Source organism: Crocodylus porosus, unplaced genomic scaffold (genome assembly GCF_001723895.1).
Source record: "Crocodylus porosus isolate Cpor-Errol unplaced genomic scaffold, CroPor_comp1, whole genome shotgun sequence".
NCBI lineage: Eukaryota > Metazoa > Chordata > Crocodylia > Crocodylidae > Crocodylus > Crocodylus porosus.
In genome coordinates this window covers 2184083-2210462 of record NW_017728926.1, presented here as the reverse complement: position 1 = coordinate 2210462, position 26380 = coordinate 2184083, and the positions used below count along the sequence as shown (strand labels likewise).

The window sequence follows — 26380 nt, the reverse complement described above, 5'->3', positions numbered from 1 at the left end:
AGGGGTGGGCTGGAGTTGGACCTCACTCACTAATAATGGTGAGGATTTGGAAGTCAGCAAGAGCATTGTATTAACTGCACCCTGGGAAGTATAAGGTATCCTCAACTCTGGCTGACCCAAGTGGGAGCTGGAGCCACTTACAGAACCAGCCCTCTAAGGAACAGCACATATTCTTTTAAAGGGTTCTCAAAAGGGCCAGATACTGCGATTAATAAACAGAGTGGGTCTGGCAGTGCATAACCCTGTTCGACACCAGGCCACAGCTCCTAAAAGGAGCTGTCGGGTCAAAGTGTCCAAATGACTCCTCAATGTGCAACCAGAAGAGTTTTTGGAAAAGCCTTCTGTTTTAGAGACAACTTTGAGAATTCATCCCCTCTCCCCTGAACTGGAGGCAGAATTAAAAAAAAAGAGCTTTGGATTTGATAAAGCAATAAAGAGCAAGCCATGTGACAGTATTAGCTGCAGAGAAAGGTGGATACCAATGTGGGAGGGTCGCTTCATAAATGTTTAGACTTGTGCAGTGTCTCAGTATGCAGGCTGGCAGAGCTTAGACACTGCTGCAATCTGCTCCAGGATCAGAGACTCACTCAGAAGACCACTTATACTGACACTGGACTGTGCATGATCAACATGTGGCTGTGCCATGTGGAGAAAGGGTGTTCCAAGCCTTCCCTCCCTAAAAATCTGCAGTTCTTATTAGGAGCAAGCCTGGCCCTGGGCTCCCTTCCCAGTTCCCTGGGTTTGTGAGGAGAGGAGGAAAGGCTTGGTAAGGTTTCATGATAGAAGGAGTGTTGTTCACTGCTCTGCAAAAAACCAGAGCAAAGAGGGAACCAGGTTAAATGAACTGCAGGTCACAGCGAGTGGTTTTTGTGGCTGCCTTCTAACTCCCATTGATTCACACATTACACTGGAAATGGCTTTCAGTAATTTTGCTCAGAAAAATGCCCTGCAGGGCTGTGTTTAAACAAGGCAGGAAAAGCTTACAGAAGCAGTAAAAGGCCGCCCTTTGGAGAGAGAATGAGCCTGTGAGAAGGAAACAAGGTTTCTGCCTGCAAGAAGGAACCAGGTTTCCATCTGATCCCCTTGACACCAGCCAAATACACTCTGCAAGGTCCTTGCAAATTCTATTTTAAGGCTTCTCATTTTGCAACTTAATATCCTTCTGAATGGAGACCAGGTTTTATGATGTATTAGAATTAATGTTACAATTCGGAGGCAGCACAGGCAGGAACAGAGGGCTGGGACTCAAGGTGACCATTCTCACATTTACCTTCATAAACCAGGGCTGGATGTGCTGTGGATACAGCTTCAGTCAAACACTAATACCAGGCTCTGTGGGCTGCTGGCTTAGACAGAAAGATGTCATTCCAAAAGCAGGAATGACATGGGTACGTTACCAGTGCTACTTCCATCAAGTATTCCACCACTCAGGCATTTGACTCAAGCCTGTGAAAGTGTGTAAATCACCTCTATCGGGCAAAGGCATCTTCCACTCAAGACCTAGCTGTCATCCAGGTACACGGTTTGAGACCTTCTATATCAAGAATGGTCACTGAGAGATGTACATTTGCATCCAGCTTGCCTTACCACAGGGAAGGAATGTTCCAGGATGCACCAGCTACCATCACTGCTGGTACTTCTGAAGATTTCTGGGCCAAGTACCATAAACCAAGCAAAGGCAGACCATTGGTAAGGCAGACCATTACCAGGACAGGTCTAACAGAAGGCCCTGCTGATTTAGGAAAAGGGTAGCACTTCTTGCCCTGGATCAGTTCTGTGCTAGTGTTTCACCATGGTGCTAGGAGGCTTCTGCTGCAGTCTTTTGACAATATTGCAATTCTCAGGTTTTGATAACTTGTTGACATCACATCTCCTACCTCAATTTTCACAGGAATAGGGTCTAACTTGGCCAGAAATGTTCCACCTCCCTAAATGGGCCCTTACTTCCATAAGGTAATTCATCTCCTGCTCTGAAACGTTGTGTTAGTGTTGTGCTTACTCAACTCCTACCATGTTTCACCCTAGAGGTAGCTGCACTTGAGTGGTGGTCATCATGATTCATACATACACATGTAGCTATATGTATATTTTAATATAATAAAAGGCTTAGTCTGTCTGTCTGTCTGTAACACTCCAGGCCAACTGCACATGCACTGCCAAGAAGGCAGGTGCCAAATGGCTGGGCGGACCAGGTTACATGAACAAACACACCCTGGCCACCCAAGCAGAGGGGCTCCCCCACCCCCCAAGGGCAAAGGTGGAGACCACGGTGGCAGCATGTCTGTCCATCCATCCCTGCCCCGCCGCCACCCGGCCCTACCACACCCCAGAACAGCCAGCAGGGAGAGGAAGGTGGCAGGCAGGGAAGGAGGGAGGGGTTGGGGCTGGGGGGCGCAGCCTGGGACCAGGCCGGGCATACCGCGCAGCACTGCGCTTTGGGGGAGGCAGCACACAGGTAGGGAGGGGAGCAGGGAGGGGAGGCAGGCAGACGCAAGCCGGGTGGACCCGGAGCAGGGTGGGGTGGGGGGCAGCAGCACTGGACCTGAAGCAGCAGGGGGTAGGGGGGAACAGGCCCAGACCCGAAATGCCAGGGGTGGGAATGTGGGGAGCAGACCCAAAGCTCCAGGGTAGGTGGGGGCAGACGCGATGATTCTTGACTGGCAATTTGCTAGTATGTTATATAACACCCATATAACTTTACTTGCTAACAAAACCTTTATTATTCGTCTAGATTAATCCCTTCTAATAGATAAAACTATCAGAATAAACTACTTGGACACAAAAGGTGTTAGAAATATTACCAGTGATATTGACAGTACCTTAAGTAAGTGATTGTTGTTGAGTGAATCCAGTAGCTCTTCCTCAAACTTTTCTAATGAAGGGTAGAGATGGATGCACAGTTTATCCAAGTACCACGTGACTGATTTCATGAGCTGGGGTTTCCAAAAAAGATCATCTGGAAAAACAGCCAGCCATATATTACATTGCAGTCACCTGGCCCTACAGTCACCAGACACAAAAATAACCAGAAGTACCAACCAGACAGCCAGTGGTACTCTGGACACATTCCCTGCTTTGGTCAATAGACATGGCATTTGCAGTGATTTATAATAACAAGCTCTCATATCTCCGCAACTAAAATGAATACTCAATGCATGTACTGGGGCAAGCTGTGCTCTCCTTCACAAGCGCTGACAATAACTAACTGTACTATTCAGCTGTGCAGAGCAAGCACATTATAGAGGCAAAGTAACATCTGCTTCCCCTTTCAGCTGTGTTCTTCTTCACCACCTATATTCTCCAGCCAGAAGGAGCCAGCTGCCTTCTTCCTCCTCTTGTTAAATGGACTGTGATCCACCTTCAGCCTAATATGCTAAGACAGCCAACAAGTCATCCCAACAGTTTAGCTGGTCCTACAGTATGGGACCAAGTGGAAGAGATCTAAGTTAATGGCAGATTTGATGATCTCTGTGCCCCCGGCTGAAAGAGAGCCTGCATTACACAGGAGAACTTGAGGGGAGGAGACCACTTCACTCCATAACCACTGCAGATGCTACTGCTAACATTACCCAGACTTGGCTATTTTATACCCCGAATGGTCCTGGACTTACCATGTTTGGACCAGACTCTGCTAATAAGTAGAGTATGGAGTTAAGGGCAGGGATCACAGACACCAAAGAAAGCGGATAAATTATGAGAATTTCTAGAAACAATCACAAAGGAAATGGCTAGTTTCTAGCATTGGCTGTTGCTACCAGGGTCTTTTCAAGTGTATGAACAAACCCAGTAAGATTTTGCCATTCCTATACTATGGGACTTGAAGTGAAAAACTGATGAATAATGAACTGTTCAGTTACTTATGGGCACTCTCAGAGGTTTCAGCACTGCTGAATAAGGCAACCATAAGCCCATCATTATTCCTATCTTTTTGTACTATATAAGAACATCTCCACCATTACCCCAGAAGGGTTGGATTGTACAAACCTTGCTCTTGTTAGTAAGCATTCACTGGAATGAAGAGCTTTTTTTAACTTGCCAGTGCACATAATTTAAGAGTTGGAGTGGAACAACCTAGTTTACGGTGCATATCACCAACGTACTCCCCATCAAACCAGGTTAAGGCAAGCAAGCAAACTCCCCGCCACCCCTCGCTCCCAGTTGTATCATAATTGGATATAGGTTATGTTTCCTTGTACTAACAATACAAGAATTTCCCAGTTCAGGTTATCAACCATTACACAGCACTGGAGTTGGGGTGGGCAGCTAGCTTGGGAAAGCCTTAGAAAACATAACAAGGTATGAACACTTTCCTGAGAAGCCTTTCCCATAGAAGCACCTGAATAAGATTTCATCCTCTTCCACCAGCCTCACAAATGAGCATTCATAAACCTACACTCCGTTGTTAAAAGAAAAGCCTGGAGTCTATAAAGTGCCTGACAATAGAATTAAATAACAACATCTCAGGCAAGCGTAACAGTTATACAGTGCTGCAAGGAATGAAGAACTTCATAACAAATTAGTGCTAGGAAAGCCTGTAACTGCCTTAATTCAATTTTGGAAACCAAATATACCTTACTGGTTTCATATACTCTGTTATCTGAAGTTTCAGTCTATCAAATTACAGGGTACATTCTGTTTAAACTACCCATTTTAAGCCAATTTCAAGCATTCTGTTCCTTTATGTCCAGTTTCCAACTGGTATTTATTGCTTAGTTCTTTTGCTTAAGGGGGGAAAAGCAGAAGTGGATGAGTTTACTAACTTTTCAGGACAAAGCTTTTCTTTTAAAGCAAATGAAATAATCCAGTAGCATTTTAGTAGAGTAATGCTGTTAGACTTTTTTAAATGAATTAATTAACTAAAAGCAAAGAAAAGGGAGCAGAAACGATGAGCTGTTCTATGAACGCCCATTTGTAAACTATCTGGGAATGATACTGTTAAATTTATATTGAAGTCAGATGTCTGTAAATACATTCCTCACTTAACTTCCCTAATTCAACAAGATACTTAAGAACATGCCTAATTTTAAGGCTGTGAATAATCCCATTGAAGCCCTTCCTATTACCTTTAACATCTTTGTTTGCAATTAATTTAATTCATTTTATAAAAAGCCTCTTTCCTCACTGGGGCTTAAAGTTAGCTATGTGCTTAATTACTTAGCTGAATCAAGGCCAGTGTCATAGCTGTGCTGGCTGCTAAGAAGGCAAGAGTATGAGAGGGCACCAGCACCCACAACAGCCCCAGGGCATACAAGGTCCTGGAACTGGCTGCATCATGACCTTTTTGCTTCTGTCTTGCAAAGCCCACTGAACATTGGACTGTGGGACTCTTCCTATTGTCCTTCATCAGCAAACCATTCCGTTTTCTATTGGCCAGTAAAATCCAAGGGCTTTTCTGGGCAGGCTGCATCCAGACACTGGTTTAGGCAGAGTGAAAAGTGCATGCACCAGCGTATTCTTAACTGCGAGAGCGAGATAGCAAGGATGCAGTCCCTTCCAACAGAAACGTGATGCTCAGGAGATGTGGATGGGTTTGGTGGTTTGGCAAGAGACATGCACAAAAACATGCATAATCTGAGAAGATCTGTGGGGAATGGGAGCAATACGCTGTTAGAACTTCCATGGAAATTTCCCTGAGCCTTCATGGCTACAACAGTACCTTGCCCCTACCAAAACTAGCACATTCAATCAGGTTACCAATCTTCCCTTTGTGAGCATGTCTGCTGAAGGCACCCACTGGTGCAGCTATGCTGTGCCCAGGTGATAGGAAATTCACTCCCCCATGTGACCAATGGAAGACTACAAGACGGATGTTGAATGCACTTCCTTTTCACTGAGGAAGGAACACCACCTCTTCTATTTGATGGTCAGCATGGATTTCCCCTAAAAACCAGGCCCTCACCTATGCCAGTTGAGCACGAAGAAGAGCAGGAAGCAGTGAGCTGAATTTTTGTCTGCAAGGTACCTCTTGGGCTCCAGATTTCCTCATACTGTGGCTTGATCTGCAGGTCCTTTGACAGGTATTTGAATTTGCAAGTAAAAAATCCACCAAACATATTTGTGAGGCTTTGTGTCTTACCTGCTAATGCTTGAAATATAATTTCCTGTGTCAGCCACAAGATGGGACTAATGCTCTATGTTAGCTGGAGATGGAGGATGGGAAATATATTAGGATACTGGGATTTTTAGAAAAAGTCCTTGGAGTGTGCAGAAAAGCGCCATCCCTTCTTCCTAACAGGGGCAAAGAGCTCCAAAGTCTAGAGGAGAGTGGGCAGAAAAGGCTAAGACTATCCCTTGGAAAGGTGCCCTGCAAAAAACAACTGATGCTCCAGTGTTTCAAATTTGTAGCTATTTCCCACCCTTAACATGCTCCCAAGAGTACATGGTGTCTCCAAATGTGTATTATTGGAACTGTCTGTCAAGCTCTTAGGGGCAGATGTAGTTTGGACAATAGAGGGGACTGGCTGGCTCTGGAGACCTTGCTGTATTTCACACAGCAAAGCAATGCCCTCATGGAGGCAGCTATGAGAATGACAGAGGGAAAGAATTTTGAAGGGCATTAAATTGGAGAAGTAATTATCTTGCCCCTGTATCCCATAACTTTTCAGTCACATAGGTTTACCCACTCAGTCCCCAGTGACTTGTGCTGTAGAGTTATGAAAACTTGGTGGCAAAGATTTATGAGGCTTCAGCATATCAGATTCTCATAGCTCTACACTTGTCAGCTCTCTAGCTATCCAGAACAGCACCATGTGCAGGAACAATTTTGAAGCAAGCTGTAAAGGCTTCTCAGGCTCCACTGAATGACTGTAATTAAAGCAGCTATCATTCATCCATAGCAGTTTCCAGGGAGAGAAGCAATTAGTAAAAACGAGGAATAGAGCAAAATGATTTTGTGACACCTTCCAGGTTTAAGGATGCAAACTGTTGTGATTATAGCTTGTATAAAAGACAAATTCCAGAGCCTGGACAAAACATTTCCAAGATATCTAACTTTTAGGTAACCTAGAGAGGGAGCTGGAGTCTGAATCTAGAGAGGAACAGTATAGGAGCAACCTTAGGAAACAATGTATTTTTTAACCAGTGGCCAGTACTGTAGATTCTCCCTCCTTCCCAGGACAATTCAGAGATGTTTAAAGCCCAAACAAACCATTATGATCATCCATTCTGACCTCCCACAGAGCACAGGCTAAAGCACTTCATCTAATAAATCTGAATTAAGCCCACACCTTCTGCATGAGCTAGAGCATAACTCTTAGAAGGGCATCTGGTCTTAAAGATAGGGACTGGACACTCTAAAATAGTGATTCTCAACCAGGGTGCCATGGCACCCTGGGGTGCCTTGAGATCCTTTCAGAGGTGCCATTGGATGCTATGTAATATTAGCATTGTTAGGTGTGCAAACATGATTCATAAGATAAATCCAATGATTTGAAATAAGAATCCATAGTGCCAACAAAATTCTAGTCTGTTGTGGTCTTTCTGAGTTCTTGACAACAAAAAAATTGCTGTGTTACTTTTCCATGGTCAAAATATGAGTGAAAACTAAGAGCTGGCATTTTGTGAAGAGTGTGTTGAGACTAATAAGGGGTTCTTTGAGTCTAAAAAGGTTGAGAGCTACTGCTCCATGTTGTCCCTAAGTGAGATGTCCCAATGATTAATGACAATCACTAGTGTTGTATAACCTGAATCAATCAGCTATTTGGAGTGAACTGTCCTTTGAAATTCCAGGATGACCTATGTCCTATTATTTCCCTTCTGGCTCTTTTAGTCAGTCATTGCTATAAAACTGAAACTCAGCATGCTGCTTAAAACTTACTTAAAAAGCCTTTATCAAAGGCAAAGTCGTCTCTTCCATTGACGTCATCCTACCAGATAGCTGGACCTTCCCTTGGGGTTTTAGATTAACATGTGTGAGCTTTTGGGAGGTCAGTGGGAACACTGCACTAACAGATAGGGCTGCATTTTCCATTCCTTTCCCTGCCACCAAGTATGATTCATTCCCATCAAAGTTTCATTAAAGGGGCTTCTGTTAAACTGTATGTGGTTTTAAGCTACATATTTTATTGCCATTGTAAATATTTATGAATTCCATAGTCTCTGCTGCAAGGGGTGGAGGGAAGGGGAGGGGGGCTGGGCTGGGCTGGGCTCATTGTCAAAATGGTCAAGATTATTCACATCCCTTTGGATATTTAAAAGCTTGAAGAAATCACATAATGTCAGGGGGGCTGGATGAAAGTCTAGTTACGCTTACTAGCCCTTCTATATTATTTCAAGTTAATCCTCTTTTGCACATTTTTTCACAGGCCATGTCACTCCCTACCCTTAAGAACCAATCTAAACATTACCCCAATGATTCTTGACATTGTATGCATTGTATCCTTTGCAAGAGCAAGTCCTCACTTACTTTGCATGCCTTCTCTTTATTATTACTTTATTTGCACTGTAGTAGCAGCCAGGGCCTCAGTCCTGAACCAGGGTCCCACAGGGCCAAGTCTGGCAGTATGAAAGGCATCTTTTGATCAAAAAACTCCAGATTTGTTAAGAGAGAACAATTTGTCTACAAATTTGCACAGACTCAACGGACACATCCACACATGCAGGCATGTGTGCTTTCAGCAGCTCAAATAGAAGCAGCACAAATTTGAGCCAGGGCTTTTTGCCTCAGCGTGTGTGCTGAGACATGCATTTTGTTGTGGGACAAATTGTGCCACTTGGGGCAAAATAGCCCTGCCTGGCTCCTCCCAGATCTGCAGCCAGGGGGAGCTAGAGACTGGGGCCAGCACCTGTGCTGGCCCCAGCAGTATAAAAAGCTGCCCTGGCAAGTAGTTTAGGGCTACTTGCTCTCTGGAGCTTCTGGGGCCCAACCAACTGGTACCTGGGGAGACTACCACTTGTGCCAGCTGGACTGCTGAAGCAGCCCTGAGAGTTCCAGGCACCCTCTACCCACTGCAGCAATCTGGCAGTGGGGGCTGCTGCCTAGCTATGACCTGCTACCACTTGCAACAGCATGTGGCCCCAAGACTCCACGCCTGCCAGACCCAGACGGGGACTGCACAGCCATTAGAGGCATCTGCACCTCTGGGCCAGCTGCCAGTGGGCTGTGGCTGCAGTTGGCCTTTGTGTGGCACTACTGCCATGTGTGCCAAGGCCTGGCCATCTGGGCAGCTATGGCCCAGAAGATGTTCCCAGCGTGGTGGCCTGCTTTGAAATGTCAAAGCATGTCCTTCTGGCCCCAAGTGGCCAGGAGGTCAGCCACCTCCAGCTGGGTCCCAGATGCCAGCTCTGAGTAGGTTCCTCTGCCTGGGTCCTGCCACTTGCCTCACTAGCAAGAATTCTGGTGTTCCCTATTTAAAAACTGCAAAATCCCTGATAAAAAAATCCCAAAGTCACTCTTTAAAATACCCCAAAATTCATGTTCTTCCACAAGTTAAACAAAAGACCCCTACAGAGAGAGAGAGAGAGAGAGATATCAAATCAGTTGGACAATGATTTATTGATATATTTACAATTTTAAAGCAAGTTGGAAGCCCACCAGTGCCTCTAACATCATAATAAAATTAATTCTAAATATCTATACAGTTTGGCATTTACTTTTGGCTTTTTAGTACTAGAAAAATCAAAGCTACCCCTACCCTCTTCGCTCACCAGGATGTGTAGTGCTGAGCAGCACTGATGTGCCAGTGCCCTTCACCTGCCCTTGCCCCTCACTCTCAACCCACAGCCTGCTCCCTGCCCCAGTCTCCTCACTCCTGACCCACAGGACCAGGTATGTGGCTGAGGGGTTTGTGGGGATAGCTTGGGGGTGTGGGGTTTGTAGGTGGATTGTAGGTGGGGGGGACTGTCGGTATGATTGGGAACGTATGGGGGAACTGCTCAGGAGGGGTGGGCCCCTTACCCCACATAGGGTGCAACCCCCTGCACAGGTCGTGGACTGCCCCCACACAGGGGCCACAGCTCCCCCCCACAGGGGACCACAGTCCTCGCACAGAGGCCACATGCCCCCACCAGGGGTTACAGCCCCCCCACCCGCTCCCAACTCCCCCACTCACTCCCCTGCCCAGTCCCAGCTCCCTGCTCACTCCCCCAGACCTCCCGCTTGCTCCCCAGCCTGGTCCCACCACCCACCCCGCCCCACTGGGCCCCAGCATCCCCGCACTCACCAGCTGCAGCAGTGGCCATCAGGGGTGCTTGGGGCCTCATCAGTATGGGGCAGTGGGGAGCAGTGGGAATTGGCCCCACCCACCTGGCACCTGCACTGCCACTGCTCCATTGCAGGGGTGCAACCCAGCTCAGCATGGCATTGCACAGTGCTGCACACTGTCAGGTAGCTCAGGGTCATTGCAACTGTCATCCAGGGCTTGGCGTCACTCAACCCAAGTAGCCCAGAGCTGCCTGACAGTGTGCAGTGCCGCATGGTGCCCTGCCAAGCTGGGCTGCACCCCTGCAATGTGGCAGTGGCAGCACAGGTGCCAGGCAGTCAGGGCTGATCCCCGCTGTACTCCGCGCCATGCCGGGGGGCTGTGCCATGAGGCCCTGAGTGGCCCCAACAGCTGCTGCTGCAGCCAGTGAGTGCAGGGATGCTGGGGCCAGGCAGGAGGGCGGGCGGGGGCTTGGACTGGGCGTGGGAGCGAGTGGGGTCTGAAGGAGTGATAGGGAGGACTGGGGGAGCAAGCAAGGAGTAGGGACTGGGTGGGGGAGCGATTGGAGAGCTGGGGGAGCAATCAGAAAGCTGGGGAAGAGAGATCGGGGAGGCCTGGGGGAGCAAATCAGGAAGCTGGGGCTGGGCAAGCCCCTCCCCCAATGGTCCCTCCCCCCTCCTCCAGCTTCCCCCACCACCACCTACCTACCTGTCATGGAGCCTGAGTCCAGGTCCCTGCAACCTGCACTGCTGCTTGCCCTGCACAGGCAGGCAGCATGCTGAAGCACCGGGGCAAGGGCCAGCCATACAGACGCTCTGGCTGGCTACCAAAGTGTCTCTATGGAGGACCCAAGCCTCCGGTTGCCTCAGGGCTTGCCTCCCAGCTTTTTTCCCCCGGGTATTTTTTGATACCTGGATCTCCAGGCAGAGACGATCCTAACAGGTTGTGGAGCCCAGGGCAAATCAGCCTGTGCAGGGCCCAGATGTGAAGGCGGCAGCAGTGTTGGCAGAGGAGGGGGGGGGCGTGGTGAGTGGCTGGATGTGAAGGCGGCAGCACCGCAGTCACCAGCACTAGGCAGGCCCCGTAAGAGGGCCCACAGCTGCTCCGCCCAGCTCCGCGGGGCTTCCCAAAATGCAGGGCCTAGAGCAATCACCCCAGTTCGCCCTCCACAGAGACAGCCCTGTCTTCAGGTAGCAAATTTTGCCCCTGAGCTGCAAATATGCAGCATGGGGAACTTTATTTGTTCCCAGCATGAGTCTTGCAGCATCTCAAAGGGGTTTGATATGCTGCAAGGGGCACAGGTGGGCTCATGTGGATGTGCTCAAGGTGTCTGTGGGTTAAATCACAGGATGGGGAATGGGGAGTACTGGATTCCAATTTCTACTGACTGGCTGCAATATCTTGAGCAATGCTCTGAAAAACCCAGTACCTCCAGTCACCCGTCTGACAGTGACAGTGATATTTGCCTGTTTCCTGGTGGGTTTGCAAACAGTGTTTGTAAAGTGATTTAAGGTCTTCTGATGAAAAGTGAGACCTAGTTGAGCATGCAATATCTGGTAGACTCCTACAACATCGATGACTAGTCCTGCTGTCCTTTATGGCAGTGTTTCCCAACTTTTTCCAGCCCAAGGCACACTGACATTAATAAAAATTTTCTGCAGCATACCTGTTAAGGCATTCCCCATCCTCATACCTACTGTAGCTCATTGCCATAGCAAAATTCTGCGGCACACCTGTTGATCTCTAATGGCACACTTCTGTGCTGTGGCACACTGTTGGGAAACACTGCCTTATGGCAGAGGCTCATTTTAGAGGGCCTATGCTTAACTTCTACAACCCATCTCTGGGCTAGTCCCATGATCTCAGAGCAATCACCAAGGAGGAGATGAGCCCAACATCCGAGCTCTTTATCCAGCCTGCTCCCACACTTGAACTCTCTCTGCAGATGAGACAACTGCCAGCAAATGCATACACAGAAGTGGCACCTGATGACTTGGCACACTACAGCCAAGTGGGGCGGCTTAATATTTAGGTGGTTGATGGGATTGTTTCTGATTCTGAATAGCACATTCTGGTAAATATGTTCATGCCTCCTTGACTTTGCTGCATTAATGGTTACTAATCAGAAAAGCCGCATGGTTGTATCAATCCATGGGATTGCTGAGTTTTTACTTTTCCCATTTCAACAGAGGATGGAAGAGTGGGCAAACCAGTTCAGGGCTGCACACTGTCTTTTCCTCTGGCCTCAGGGAAGCAGGTTAAAGGCCAGGCCTGAATTACCTTCACTACACATCTCCCAGGGGTCTTACATTTGGGGTCTCAGTGGAGTTTTTGCAGCCGATGGGCATTGGGATCAGAGGCAAGGGATTCCAAGCCAGGCTCAGCACAGGCACAAAGCTCCTGCAGGAAGCCCTCACCTCGCAATGTGCCTGGGGGATCCATTAGCTTAGGGTGGCACCATACTCCTATGGCCCCCAAAGATGAAAGCAGCTCCTACCATTTCCTCAGTTGAACAAGGGGACTTCCAGGGGTACAGGCATGTGTGGGGGAGGGAGGAGGAAATCCTCACAGCAACTGACCCAAGACAAGGGACAGTGGAAAACAAAAACCAAACCATAGCTCTTGACATTTAGCCAGGCCAGCTCTTCCTGATCAGCTCTAACTGAAAAGTCAAGGGAGACTGTGAAATACAGACATTACAGCTTTGCAGCATGTCAGAGCTCTCTGCGGTTTTGCAGGATCTCATGTTTGCTCTGCGAGCTCAGAGCTATGTCCTCCATTGCCAGGATTCTTGACAAGGGCTTTGTGGGACACAGCTCTACCCTCACCTTTGGCTGTCAGAACAGCAGAACCAAGCCCTCTAACTGTGCATTGGCACTGTGTGATAAGACACTCATAAAGAAGCTCCATCCCCGACCCAAGCCAAGACCTGAATTCAGGGTCCTTTCTTGTTCTCTGCATCACACCCCTCTCTTCCTCCCTACATCCTTACTCTCACTCCATAGCCAGGAGACTGTCAGACAACTCTTCTCTTCCCATTATAGTCACCACTGGTGGGGGTATAATTCAGACTTTTGCATCTGTTCCTAATGACTGGTGGACTGAGAAGGCCAAAAGGCCAGGTCCCTTCCTGGGGAGCCTGCAGACTTAGGCTCTACAAGCTTGAGTAGGTGCAAGTGGCAATGCCAATCCAGACAAGTAGATAGCACCGAAGTTCCCATTTCTATTGCACTAGGGACAGCCCAGCAGGTTGGCTTCCTCCTCAGGTACAGGCTTGGTAGGTCACTAAGCCAGCTCTGCATTTTGCATGTGTTTCACCACTGACCAAGTCTACAAAGCCAGCCTAGGCTGGACTCCATTCCTTTGGAGAACTGGCCACAGGCAGCACTAACTTCCCTAGGGAGAGTTCATCCCTAGATGAGATTTTCTTTTGACATTTGGGAAAATCCAGTCTAGGGGGGCACTGAGCACAGCCAGCTGGGGGCACTGAGCATAATCACTACTAGAGGAACTGTCTTCTGGCAAGGGCTCTTCCAAAACTCAGAAGCTGGCAGGTATTATGTAAAAGCCCACGCATATAGGAGCGGGCAGACTGGAGGGTAAATCACGACTAGAGCTTGGCATGTGCTAAGCTGATCTCACAACCCTGTGACTTGATTTACACAAGCAGGAAGCAGAACAAATGGATCCCTTACTTGTGTCTCCTTGTGCTGGCAGCAGCCCAGGAATTCTCTGCAGTCCGGACATCAGCAGGTTCTCAGGGAAAAGGTGATATGCAGCTTCCAGGGGTGGGTGTAACTTTAGGGTACACTGAAGGTGACTGTTCTCCATCACAGTCATGTATTTGTTCTCTAAACAGGAGAAAAAACTATGCACTATCTGAAACCAGAGAGACAGACTGTAAACTCCAGCTGCTGGATAGAGAAGCAGATGCCCTAAAGGTATCGATGAATGGTAGTTTATGAACAATGCAAAAGCTGCGTTTAAAAGCCATTTTCCTACAAACAGGCATTATTAATTAAGAGCTCTTTCATGCCAAGCTGCAGTGAGAAGCTCTCAGGTCTCAGATCTCCATACCCTGCAATGTTAGGGGACATGAAAACTATGCACAAACTGTGGAAGCTTGTGACTAAGCAACCTTGGATCACCTGGAGTTACATGCTCGCTCCTGACTGCAAGGAACTCAGAAGAAAATCCCTTCCCTAGGAGTTCTGCAACTAAGTGATTCTTGCTGAGGTTGTGCCTCAATTCTGTGAATTTCTAGCAGCTAAGGCCTACTCACCACAGATCAGGATTTGGACTGTCAGATTTCTGTGCCATCTGCTTACAGTAGCAGGAAAATTCTTAATCCCAATAGCTGGCTTCCATAGATCTACAGGGTCATTTATTTTTAATTTACCTTCCCTAATTTTCCTCTGCCACCTTTCCTTGATCCCAAGTGGAAAAGTCAGGAGGTGGGGAAAATCAATAGCATATCATTGCAGTTAAGTGGCATGCTCCCAGGAAGGCAGCCTGCTGCAACTCTCTCTCACAGGAATGACTTGTTCTGAGGGGAAGGGTTGGGATGGAAGGGCATTTTCTCACCAAAGCCAAAATGCGGGAGTCACTGTTTTGTGCCCTGATGCCCAGCGAGTCTCATGAGTTTTCAAAAGCTAACAGCAATGAGACTCCACTCTCAAGCTGCTAAGCAGCATTTGATATTCACAGAAAGCCTTTATGGAAAGTTAACAGCAGCACCTACACAAACTGGGACAACAAGGCTGCTTTCTTTTAGAGCAACAATCAACTCCTGGCTACTTCGTGCTCTGACTGCTTCACATAGTTCCATGGGGCCCCTCAGCACCTGGACAGGGACATTACTCACCTACAGTTTATTTCTCTTAAACTGCAATAAACACAAACAGCCATTCTCTGCAGGGAGTGATGTACTGACCACAGACAGCTTCCTAACAGGCTGTCATGGCTGGCCTGGCAGCTTTAGCTTCTCAAACATCTTTATTGACCAAGACCATCAAGCAGTCACAAAACCCATTCCTGTCACTTAGCATGAAGGATCAGGATTTGCAGTAAAAAATTGGTGCTTGGGCTGCCAGGCTTATTTTCTTAGTCTAGAAAGTAAACACCTTTCTACAGGTGACCTATGCAGAAATCTAGCTGGAGCAAAGGTAGACCAGGCTGTCCTGCCAGTGGCCAGGAGAGGAGCCTCTTTTCCCTCCCTGGCCCATCATTCTGCTCTCCCTGCCTTCAGCTTGGGCCTGACTCAGCTGTGCCCTGGGCTCTGTTAGGGTCACCTAGCAGAACACCCATCAGAAGTGGGAATTAGCTACATCTCCATGGTGCATCAAATTGCTGGGATGTTTATAGTTCTGGCAGGATATTTAATGTGACATGGCTCATTATTCAGGGGAAGGAAGAAGAATTCTTCCGTTTTCCTGCCACATGGCTTTGTGTTTCTCCTTGACTATTCGTGCTTTCCACTGGGTTCTTTCCAGCTAAAATATTGGTGCTGGCTAGCACCAGTTCCTCTCGAGATACGGCTGTCCAATGTTGGAAGCACAGACCTGCACTGCAGATCTGTATTGCCATTCCCTTGGCAGTGCTGCAGATACAGCATGCAAGGAGACCTGCAGCTGATCCCTATGGGTGATCAAGGAGTTGTCTAGGTGAGCTCCAAAGGGAGACCTGCTACTTTGGGGCTACTGTGGTGTGGAGCCAATGCGACAGGATGTTTGGGGCTCCTGTCACTTCAAGAGAGGGGGCTGCTTGCAAAGCAGCCTGCAGGTATGGCAGAGGCAGGTGTAGCAGAGGGCCAGGCTTGACCCATAAGCCCAGGGCCTGAGCTGAGTCAGGAAATCTAGCCCTGAGTGCCACTGAGAAAGGAGCTCCTGACACAATCGCTGAGCTGGGATAAGCAGCACTGAGTCCAGAAACAAGCCAGGCCTTGAAACAGATAGGACTGAGAACAGGAGTGGGTGAGCCCATAGCCTGGAGAGGAGCAGCAGAGGGCCAGGGGCCCAGTGCCTGAGAGAGGCACTGCAGGCCTTGGAACAAATAGGCCTGGGAATAGGGGGCTAGGAGCCCAGTGCCCAAGAGGGGCTAGGCAGGTCTTGAAACAGATGGGGGCCAGGGGCCCAGCACCCAAGAGGGGTGATGCAGGCCTTGGAACAGACAGGGACAGAGGCAATGGCACAAGAGGGCTGCTGGTAAATAACACCTGGTGTTTGTGGAAGGGACTGAAGTGGAGATTAGGAAGTCCCAACTGGCCCAGCAAGAGAGAGGGACCAGAGCTCATTGAGGGGCAGAATGCAGGGCCAGAGTAGGTCTCAGAAGAGATAGCCTCAGGCCCATAGAAAGAGAAAGAGCTTGAGCCCAGGAAGGAGTAAGTACTTAGGAGAGGGCCTGGTGCCTGGGAGAGATCAAGAGGGTCCAATGCCCAGAAGGCACTGGGGAATATTGAGAGAGGCTCTACTCTAGTGCATGGGGGGGCCCAGGAGACTCTGGTGCCCAGGGGGCACTAGGGTGCACCGAGGGAAGCTCCATTGCCTGGGGCCTGCCAGAGGGCAGAGAGGTGTGTTGGCAGATCATCAGTGAGGCATGGGAGTGGGTATTGGGAAGGATGGAGACCAAGAAGTTGTCCCTTCAGGCAATAACCACAAGCACCTGTGGTCCAAAAGTAAAACCAGGCTTGGGAAGCCGTGGGGCAGCCTCCCTTTTATCAGCCATCAAGGCGTGACGGTCAAGTAAAGGAAAGAGGGCCCTAAGGGGAGCCAGGTTGGCATGGGCCAAGCAGCCACCCCTGGAACAAGCACTTGCTACAGTCAAGCATGGGAGAGAGATGAGGAATCTCCCACTGCTCAGGAAAATTTTCCCCTGAGCAGCCCAGAAGCTTTAGCAGCTAGTACAGCATCTAGCACAAGCTCCACATCATGAGCAAATAACCTAACAACAGTGCATACAGGAAGAAAACAGTGGTAGATATTAGCTGCTTACTTTCTATAGGGTCCTGAAGGAGTGGATGTAGCAATGCTCGTGGTGTCCCATGGTACAGCTTGAGCCTGTAATTAAAGAGCAGAGCAAGACAAATGGGGAGTTTCAAATTACTGCAACCTACAGTGAGAATTTCCCAGGATGCATCTGTTCAACAGCATTCACTAACCCCTTTTGCGTTACTAACCCCTCTAATAGCAGATAGGTCCCTTGGAGCCCTTAGCAGGCTGCTGAGATGTCAGGTCCCTTGTTCGAGCTGACTTTTCTGGGGGGTGGATCTTGATGTTTGAATCTAGGGTTAAGAGTTCCCTGCCTATCGTGTAACTGGGAATGGGTTAAAATGCATGTATATGAAGCCAAAGGGTCTCTTGCATAGCAGCCTGTGCTGGGAATCTACATGGGGGCCATTCTCCTTAGCTCCCCATGTCCCATGGTGCACAACAGTTCTAGTATTCCCACTGCCTAGGTGGAAGTGGAGGTGCAAAGAGACTAATTTGCCCAGGGTCACACAGAAAGCTTGTGCTAAAGCTGAAGGTCCAATCTGCTGAAGTTGTAAGCTAATGCCCACAGTCGTCCTCCCTCACTGCAGAGCAATGACTGTGTGACGACCCAGAACCTTATCCCACCCCACCCCTATGCAGATACTACAGCACACATCCTCTCAGAGCAGGAGGTACTCACCCTTTGCCCTTCACAGCCACATCTGTTGGCTCAGACTTGGCGTTGAACAGATGCATGATTCCAAACCCACAGGAGAGATCCTGATAGGTCCCATCTTGCTTTCTAGCTGTGGCCACCACTTCCACAACGATGATGATGCCGGGGTGGTTTAAGGATGTGTGAAAATACACTGTCTGGAGGCAGGAAGGAATATGTCCAGTCTCAGACCCCAGTGGAACAGTAACTAGATAACACCTATGTCACAGCTGGAATGTAAGATCCAGCACAGCCACATTAACTCCACACTTCCAGAATAAAGAAGTCTGTGGTTGGAATTAGACCAAGTGCCCTTTAAACACAGAAGTGAGAGTGGCAAACAAGGCCTGATGCCTGTCTGGGAGGTTGTCTAACTGTAGTTTCCCTGCCTCTCGCTTACATCTCTAGGCTGTATTGTTTAAAGGAGAGGACTTGGTACTTCTACTGAGCAATGTGATTGCTACACCTTGCATAGCAGTGAAAAGTTTTCCATATTTTCATGCTACAGCAAGATGTCCAAAGCAGTCCTTACTCAGAGAAATTATTACTACTGCCAAAGTGTGCATAGTGTCACTCAGGAATGGCACCAAGAACCAATCCTATCTCTGACCCTGCTGGCTCAGCTTAGCCCTGTATGTCTGTTTAAAGCTAGTAAATGTCAGAAACCTAGGGAGTGAAAAGCATTGTTAAAGTGGCCTGGGTTCCCTAGCCAATAAGGTTTGGTTACTCTCAGGCAGCAGACTCCATAAAAGCAGGGTTCAAATGCTTCATTTGACCCTATGTTACCACAACATGCTCTAGGCTGGGAAAAGCAAAGCGACTGGCAAGCAGGAAGGTCTCTTATGGCCTCCATCTGCACTGAAGCAGAAGGGAGTAATCCACAAAGATTGAGAGTATGATATGAAGCAAGAGGTCCAGGGAAGCAAGGAGGGGGCAAGGAGTGACATTATTTAAGCCAGGTTAATCTTTCTATTAAGGAGTCATTATCATGGTGTCACAGAGACAACATTTACTGTAATCATAGACTGTCAGGAAGGGATAACAGAGAGAGACATTAAAACATCATCCTGGGGAAATAAATCGTTATTCTATTATCTTTTATTGCAAAATGATGAAATAATGCCTGCTAACTGCTGACAGGTGGCTGGACTGAGAGAGAATAATGCTTTGGTTTGCAAAGGATCAGGAAGCTGTTAAAGTAGACCAGTTGTAAAACTAAGTTTACCACCATCTCCTTAAATGCTAATAACAGCTTTAATAACACAGTCCCCTCCTTTCATTTCTGCTATAAAGCAGCAATAATCTTCCCAATTAAAGGTCACCTTGAGATTGTTATACTTCAACTGCCTGGAACACTGGATAAAAATGCCAGGGAAAACAGTAAGGAGCAATTACCTCATGGGGCCAAGAGCTCAGAAGTTACCCCACAGAAGTGTAAACTGATTCTCATCTACTTCATCCCCATGTAAATTTGGAGTTGCTCCTTGTTTGGCAACCATTGAACCTTCTGGATCATGGTGTATCCATGAGACGTCACCCAGACCTTCAATGCATATGCCTAGGCAGGAGTTGGGTTTTTTTGGAGAAGTGGAGGCTGCCTAGACCTTCCATCCCTACATTTAGGCCACTCAGACAGAATCCAAAGGCCAGACTGAGTCCAGATATTTGGTACCTCCATGGCTGTAGCTGTATAAGCATCCAGGAATTGAACCCAGGACTCCTGTGCAGTATACAAGGATTCTGCCACTAAACCATGGGGGATTCCTTTGCTCCTTGTAAGCAACAGTAAAACCTGTGCCATGGGAAAGCCAAGACCCAAATCTCTAAAGGGCAGGGGGAAAGACATGCAGTCCAAGTGCATGCACACCAGGGGGCTAACCCACAACTCAATAAAATCAGTGGAAAGATATCTACTTGTACCACTAGGCCCATGGATCAGGCTTCCTTTGCTAATTAGCACTACTGCTTTTCTGGTCATAGCTTGGACTCTACCTCATTTGAAAAGCTGATGTGGAACTGCCTGGCTTCCATGAAGGATCCAAAACCAGTAGCCAGCAAACTGGCATCCACTAACATTCTGGCTGGTACTGGCACATTTATTGTTTCTGAGCGAAAATACTGTCATTCACCTTCTAAAAGTATCTAATGGTTTCCTGAGACAGTTCAGCAGTGGCTATGAATAAGGGTTTGCAAGTGTTCCTTGGGGAAAATATACTATGATACAAAAAAACTGTATTTGCCAATTAGAATTTCATGATTAGAAGTTTCAGATCAGACTCAGCAAATTTCTTCTAAAGGATTCTTGCATGCAACAGAATGGGGGAGTATTTCACTCGCCCAACATTACTATCTCTATTTAACAGTTGTGCACCATGACAGGACAATCAAATTTGTCAATCATTTAAATAACTCCATTCCAGAGCCTGTGTCTTACGCACACATGCGTACACACAGAGAAAGATACAAAGAGCACTTTTACACATGCTCTTAAACACACACAGTGCTTTAATTAGAGAGGCTCCAAGAGCCACTCTAATTAAGGCACTGCCATGTCTTGTGTATCAGCATCCCAATGCTTGAAAATGGCAATATGGGCACTTGAACTAAAGCTTGCCCAATGAGCTTTAGTTCAAGCACCCCAACCACAATTTTTAAGCACAGGAACACTGATAGACGAGATGCAGAAGGCTGCTGGAGCACAGCAACTGCTCGCGCTCCAGCAGACTCAATTAATCAAGTCTGCTGCAACGTCCTGTAATTCCAGCATATCGAAGCAGCCTTGGCACTCATGTATAGGTGCCCAGGATGTTTAGCCCGTGTGCTATACTTCCATTTTTCAACAGGACTAGCATAATCAACCATAAGCACTCAATGACATGTTTTGACTGAGAAGCTCATTTAAGCTCTGTGCAGACTTATGGCCTGCTATGAATTAGCTCACATCCCCTTCTAGAAATCTTTATTCTGCTCCAATTTGTTATTAGAGGTATTAAGAAGCAACCTAACCTCCCTAAATGGCAAACTTTATCAATATTAATTAGTGACCTGTCAAACCAGCAGTTTCTCCTTTCACACTGTTTGTCCTGCAATGCTACTTACCTTCTGCATCTCATCATACATGTCTATATAGCTTTTAATTTAAGAAAAGAAACAAAGATGAACACTAAGCCTGTTACTAATCACACAAAAAAATGAGACTGCTCTTCCAGAGGACACCACGTGGACAATCAATAACTAGACTGCTACAAAAGAACAAAACCCCACAGCTGCCGCCTCTGGTCACCCAGGCTGCTCAAGACAATGGGCAATTTGTTCAGCTTCCCAGACAGCTTCCATTTTCTTCCCTTCATTTATAATGCATGAGACCCATTTGTCAGAGGTGATGAGCAGGCACTGAACCTGGCCCTTTTGGTTTATGGAGTCACTGATGGACACTACAGAATGCTGAAATGTTGAAGCGGAGGAGGGGCAAAGCTACAGAAGGACTTATAGTAAGATTGACAAGTACAAGAGCAGTAGCATTTGTCTCCTCCTTTTTCTCTTGCAACACAAGTGCCCTGGGTGACCTTAGTAGCTACTATGGTTTCAGCTATTTCCTTTATGCTGATCACAAAGAGATGTACTAATATGCTCCCGGCTTCTTCCATGTCTAGGATCTCTAGTCTAGATGCTTCCATAGTGTCTCTGGGTGACACTGTATTGCTATGCCCACAACTTTCTTTTGTGTGTCTTCATTACACACAGAAAAACACAGTAACCGCTTGGGGAAGGCCACTGGAGAGAGCTCTGCAGTTAATAAATTAACCCCTTTGGACTGGTCCTCAGATGGTGGAGCACTAACAACTCACACCAGCAGAGAGCTCACCCCATCTTTCTACTACAGCTTGCTTCACTCTCTTCCAAGTCCTCAATTCCAGGCCTCTGAAGACTTCCTGTCCTTCTGGATTTGGGAAACATGCTCACCAAATGATGTAAAAACATGCGAGGGTGCATAGCCCTTCTACCTGCCCCCCCCTCCTAAAAACTTGAAAAACTGAATCCAAAAAGTGAGGCAAATCTGGGTCCATGAAACCAAGCATTTGAGAGGTGACAAAATTAAACAATTAAGATGTTGGCCACAATGTTAACAAGATTTTAGTGCAGCTATAGTCTTCCTGCTCAGAGTTAGTGTGGAGTATACCTAGAACCACAAGATTCTGCGTTATGCATGCATTGCTATTCCAAACTAGAAAGTACCTAGAATATGTGATAACACTTGCTTTACTCTGGGGAAAACTTTACAGCTGTGAAATCAATTGCTTGAATATTACAGCTTGCAAAATTAAGTCTGGGTTAATACTAGTTATTTTGCACATAACTTACATGTACGCATAATTTGTTATTTGATATATGCTTAGTTCGTAAATGCTACTTATTTTATGGTTATCTTGACAAAAAGCATTTGCAGCATATAACAGTGTTCATGTAGCTTTCAGTTCTGTATGATGTTGGCTTCTGTTACACTTTTTAGTTAAAAAAAAATCTCCAGTAGTTGATTAATTATTAAAAGACCCAGGGAAGGAATGCATATGCCAATAACATAACTTGTCTAATGCTGCTGATATACTCATAAATAAATGCATTTGGCTTTGAATCTATGCTGAATTGTACCCTTGATACTGTTTATTTATCATTAAATTGAACAAAAGTTAAAATTAGAAGCTTTAGGAACACAGAGGCTAAATCTTAGTTCAGCTCAGTGTCCAAAATGCAGGGATCCGTTTTCTCCTTCCCTTTTATCTTAGCGCAAATGCAACAATTATTCAGAGTAGGACAATCAGATTGCTACTCCATACACACCTGTAAAAATGTGCCACAAATCCCAAGCTTTTGTCTCATATATAAGATGGAGAAGAGGATTTCTTTAGTTGATTAAAACTGTACAAAATCCTGTTTTTTAAATCAATTATGAATGTTAAGGTAATAAGAAAAAGGTGCAATGCCTGAGATGTCATCAAAACCCCTCTTCATTCCTAGAGTAACACTGCCCTCTGCTGTCACATCTCAAGCACTACACGTAACACAAAAAAATTTCCAGTCATTAGTTATATCCGTTACCCAGATTTGGGATTAACAAAAGACCTATCTTCTGAATTTGAATTCAAACTAATTCAACACAATTGAGATGTAACTGCATCCTAATGGACCACATCTAAGGCAAATTATGGTCATATCCAATTCGTCATCATTCTATAAAAATTGCTATTGTTCTAAATGTATAAAAATAAATGAATGAAAGCATAGTTAGCAGAAGGATGAAAGGCATCCGAATGCTGATAAATGAACTGCCCATAGAAGTCTTAATAGAAAAAATATGCAAGACAGGAGAAAGAGTATCACTAGACTAGACCCTGCAAACACTTAGGGCTTGATAATCAGAAGCACCAAGTTTTCAGAGCTCTCATGGAGTGCAACCAAAGCTCTGGATTCCCAGTGCCTCTGGAAAGAAGATGACTAGCAAGCATAATGCTTGATGCTATGGGATAGTGGCCATACTACATTTTAAGCACTAGACCATAAAAAACAGCATCAGAGATGGCTTGATTTTTAGACAAACTAAACAAGTGAAGGAGTCCTCTGTGTTTCCTAATGTTTCACCCAATGTTGTTTAAAATAGCCCGACCTACCATATAACACATACGTGTGTCCTACCCCGTGTCATTTTGCTACTTTTAGGATTTATCCTCAAAATAATTCCATTTCATAGTAACTGCATTCTCTAATTAATCATCTGCATTATGTGCTTTTAGCTCATTAAATGCCTCCACAATAACTGAGTTACTCTGAATTGCTGTATTCCAGGAAAGCATTAATTTGTGCAGTAATCTCAGGTCATCCTGTATGATGAAAGTGCTTTTGTATTGCCTGGGACCAGGTGTAATTTCTCTTGCTCAGCAAGGCTTCTATGTGTTAAAACGGAGGACTTACTCATTTGAAGTGAGATTTTGATACAGAATCTTGCAACAAACTACAGATTCCCAGCTTCTGCCAGCAGTAGCCCAGGCAGCTCCTTGTATTAATTATGGAAGCTGATAGAACTGAACCCCATCATCTCATCTCAAAAGAAATGATACTGAGAATGGAAACCTCTATGATTCACAGCAGGTGAGACGAGGGAAGCAGACCCATAACCAGAAATGAGCCATGATGAATTTTGCAAAGTCCTCCTCTGCCTTAGACCGCTCCCCTTTGCCTCATATACAAAGGAGGGCAGAGAGTGTTCAGCAACTCCCCTTCCAGTCCAACCTACCTGTCCTTTGTTTACTGAATCCTAGGGAAGCAGTACAGGGAGAGACCAGCAGAAGCTCCTGTGTGCACTGAGGAAGCAAAGTCTGGTCTAAAATGAAGCTGATGCTTAACCATTTATTGTGATATCAATAAAAGTGCATGGGATTTATGTTGTGAAGGGAAGAAGAGCTCTCCCATTAGCGTTTCAATGACACCTGGCAGATTAATGTTACACTCCAAAGGAGCCCTTTCAGATTCCTGTGTGATTTATGAGAAAAGCAACCCCTTTTATACTCTAACATTTAGAGACACGAGCCTTCTGATACAGTACTATTATTATTATTCATAGTTTATACAATGCCATTGGCATGCACAGGGTGTTATTTACAATAGGTTATTCAGTAGCCTGATCTCTGGATGCCCGTGCTTCATGTCATGCTTAGAACACTTCATGTCAGATATTCATCTCCAGGTCTTCCTAAATCTAGAGGGATGTATATGTTCAAGTGACTTTTCTTATGACTAAATAGAACTCTGCTGTTACAATACTAGATATCTGGCATATGCTGAATTCACACCGATGCAGATACCCAGCAACGAGGCAAGCTTGCCATTCCCTTCATCGACATTAACGTACACAAACAAGCCATCTCAGGACACCAAAGGCCTGCTTATGCTCTGAAACACATGATTTACTTGCTCTGATATCTGCCCAACATAACCAGTACAGCTTCAGAGTTCATGGAAGGCCTGCTCTGAGCCCATGCCACTACCTGATATATAAGCAGGGAGCAGGTTCTACCAGCTTAGTCAAGAGTATCCTTCTTTGCCATGTTGGAGATTCCCCTGCTGTGTTGGTTTCACCTGGGAGTTATAATGCATGTAGCACAATTGCAGTAGCAGTGAGTGGGCTGCAGCATGGGCTGTCTCTTTGACATAACCTATGGCTTAAATCCAGCTCATGTCCCAAGCATTTTAGGTATCTACATTCATTCATATTGCTCTGTGCTACTGAGAGAGTATATTGAGTTCATCTGTGATTTCTGGTTGAGTCCTACCTCATTGAAACTGGCTCTGGGTGGCTGTCCTGGGAAATCCTTCAGGGGCCTGCTGCTGCTTTTCCAAGTTCTCCCAAAGAAATGGCGATATGTGATGTCAAAGAGGGTCATGCGGAGCTGGTATTCAGCTCCAGCTAAACCTTCCAGTGCTCTCTGGAATACAAGAACACACACACCAAATGGGAGATTTAGCAGTTTCCAGTCCCAAACATACCCAGAAATGAAGCTGCATCCATAAGAAAATCAAGAATGAAGAAACATTGATATTAACATGGTAAGGACTGTAATGAACAATAGCAAAAAACCAAGTGTGTTCTCAAAAAGAAGAGAAGGACATTTTCTTTTGACTATTTCTCTTCAGTAGCCAGACAAGGTTCTTTGGATAAATGTGATATATTTTATTAGACCAACTAAATAGTTAGAAAAAGTGTTCACTGCAAACTTTCAGGCAAAAACACCCTTCTTCGGGCATAGGAAGAGTCTGCTGTTGTTGTGTGTTCTTTTGGTTGGAATAGAAACCAATATGCAAAATGCAGGGCTGTGAAAATGCAAATGCGTGGCAGTGAAGATCAGAGGCAAGGGGAAACAATATGTGTGAGACAGGTAGCTGGGGGGGAAGGGAGGAATGTTGACTAGGTGATAGAATGTAGCTGGTAAAATGCACACAGGTTACCTGCAATCATCAGATGGCAGGCAAGTTATAATGTGCTATAAATACAATACCTATATTTAGCCCATGATTTTTTGTATCCAGTAGATTTATCAAGTGAAGTTCATAGGCTCATCTACAAAAGGTGTCTTGTAAATTCCCTTTAAGGATTAGAACTGAGAGACTGGAGAGAGACTGGTTGTCTTCTGAGAAGTGTGCACCTACAGGTAATTGGGTATTTTTGTCTTTGATGGATGTTCAGTGTTCATTTATTCTGGTACACAGTTGTTGTTTGGTTTCTCCCACATATTTTCCATCAGGGCATATAGTGCACTGGAAGAGATGTATTTCATTTCTGTAGGTGCAGGTGTAATATCCAGGAATGGCAATGGTTCTGTTATAGGATGTAGCTATTGTGGGAGTGGTGGAGATGTGTTGTCAGGTTTTATATTTCTTGTCCCAGTATGGTCTGGATCCATTTGTGTGTTTGGGCCCATAGAAAGTTTGCTACTGGTGATGAGATTAGTGAGGTTCAGTGCTTGTTTAAAGGCTAGGATGGCTGGGTTTGGGAAGACCTCTTTTAT

General features: G+C 46.2%; 1 protein-coding gene across 7 annotated transcripts in view; it reads right to left on the bottom strand.

Annotated features, from left to right (window-relative positions):
- Positions 1-26380, bottom strand: part of NPHP4 (nephrocystin 4) — a 103832-nt gene that overhangs the window by 64466 nt on the left and 12986 nt on the right. For 6 of the 7 annotated variants that reach the window (XM_019541171.1, XM_019541170.1, XM_019541174.1 and 3 more), the window contains exons 4-8: positions 25148-25300; positions 17808-17980; positions 17130-17194; positions 13835-13990; positions 2820-2956 (exon numbers count right to left, since the gene is read on the bottom strand). In XM_019541171.1, coding sequence (XP_019396716.1) covers positions 2820-2956; positions 13835-13990; positions 17130-17194; positions 17808-17980; positions 25148-25300 — 684 coding nt within the window. Of the gene's footprint in view, positions 1-2819; positions 2957-6076; positions 6134-13834; positions 13991-17129; positions 17195-17807; positions 17981-25147; positions 25301-26380 lie in introns of those variants that run through there. The other variant, XM_019541177.1, reaches the window with a different exon arrangement.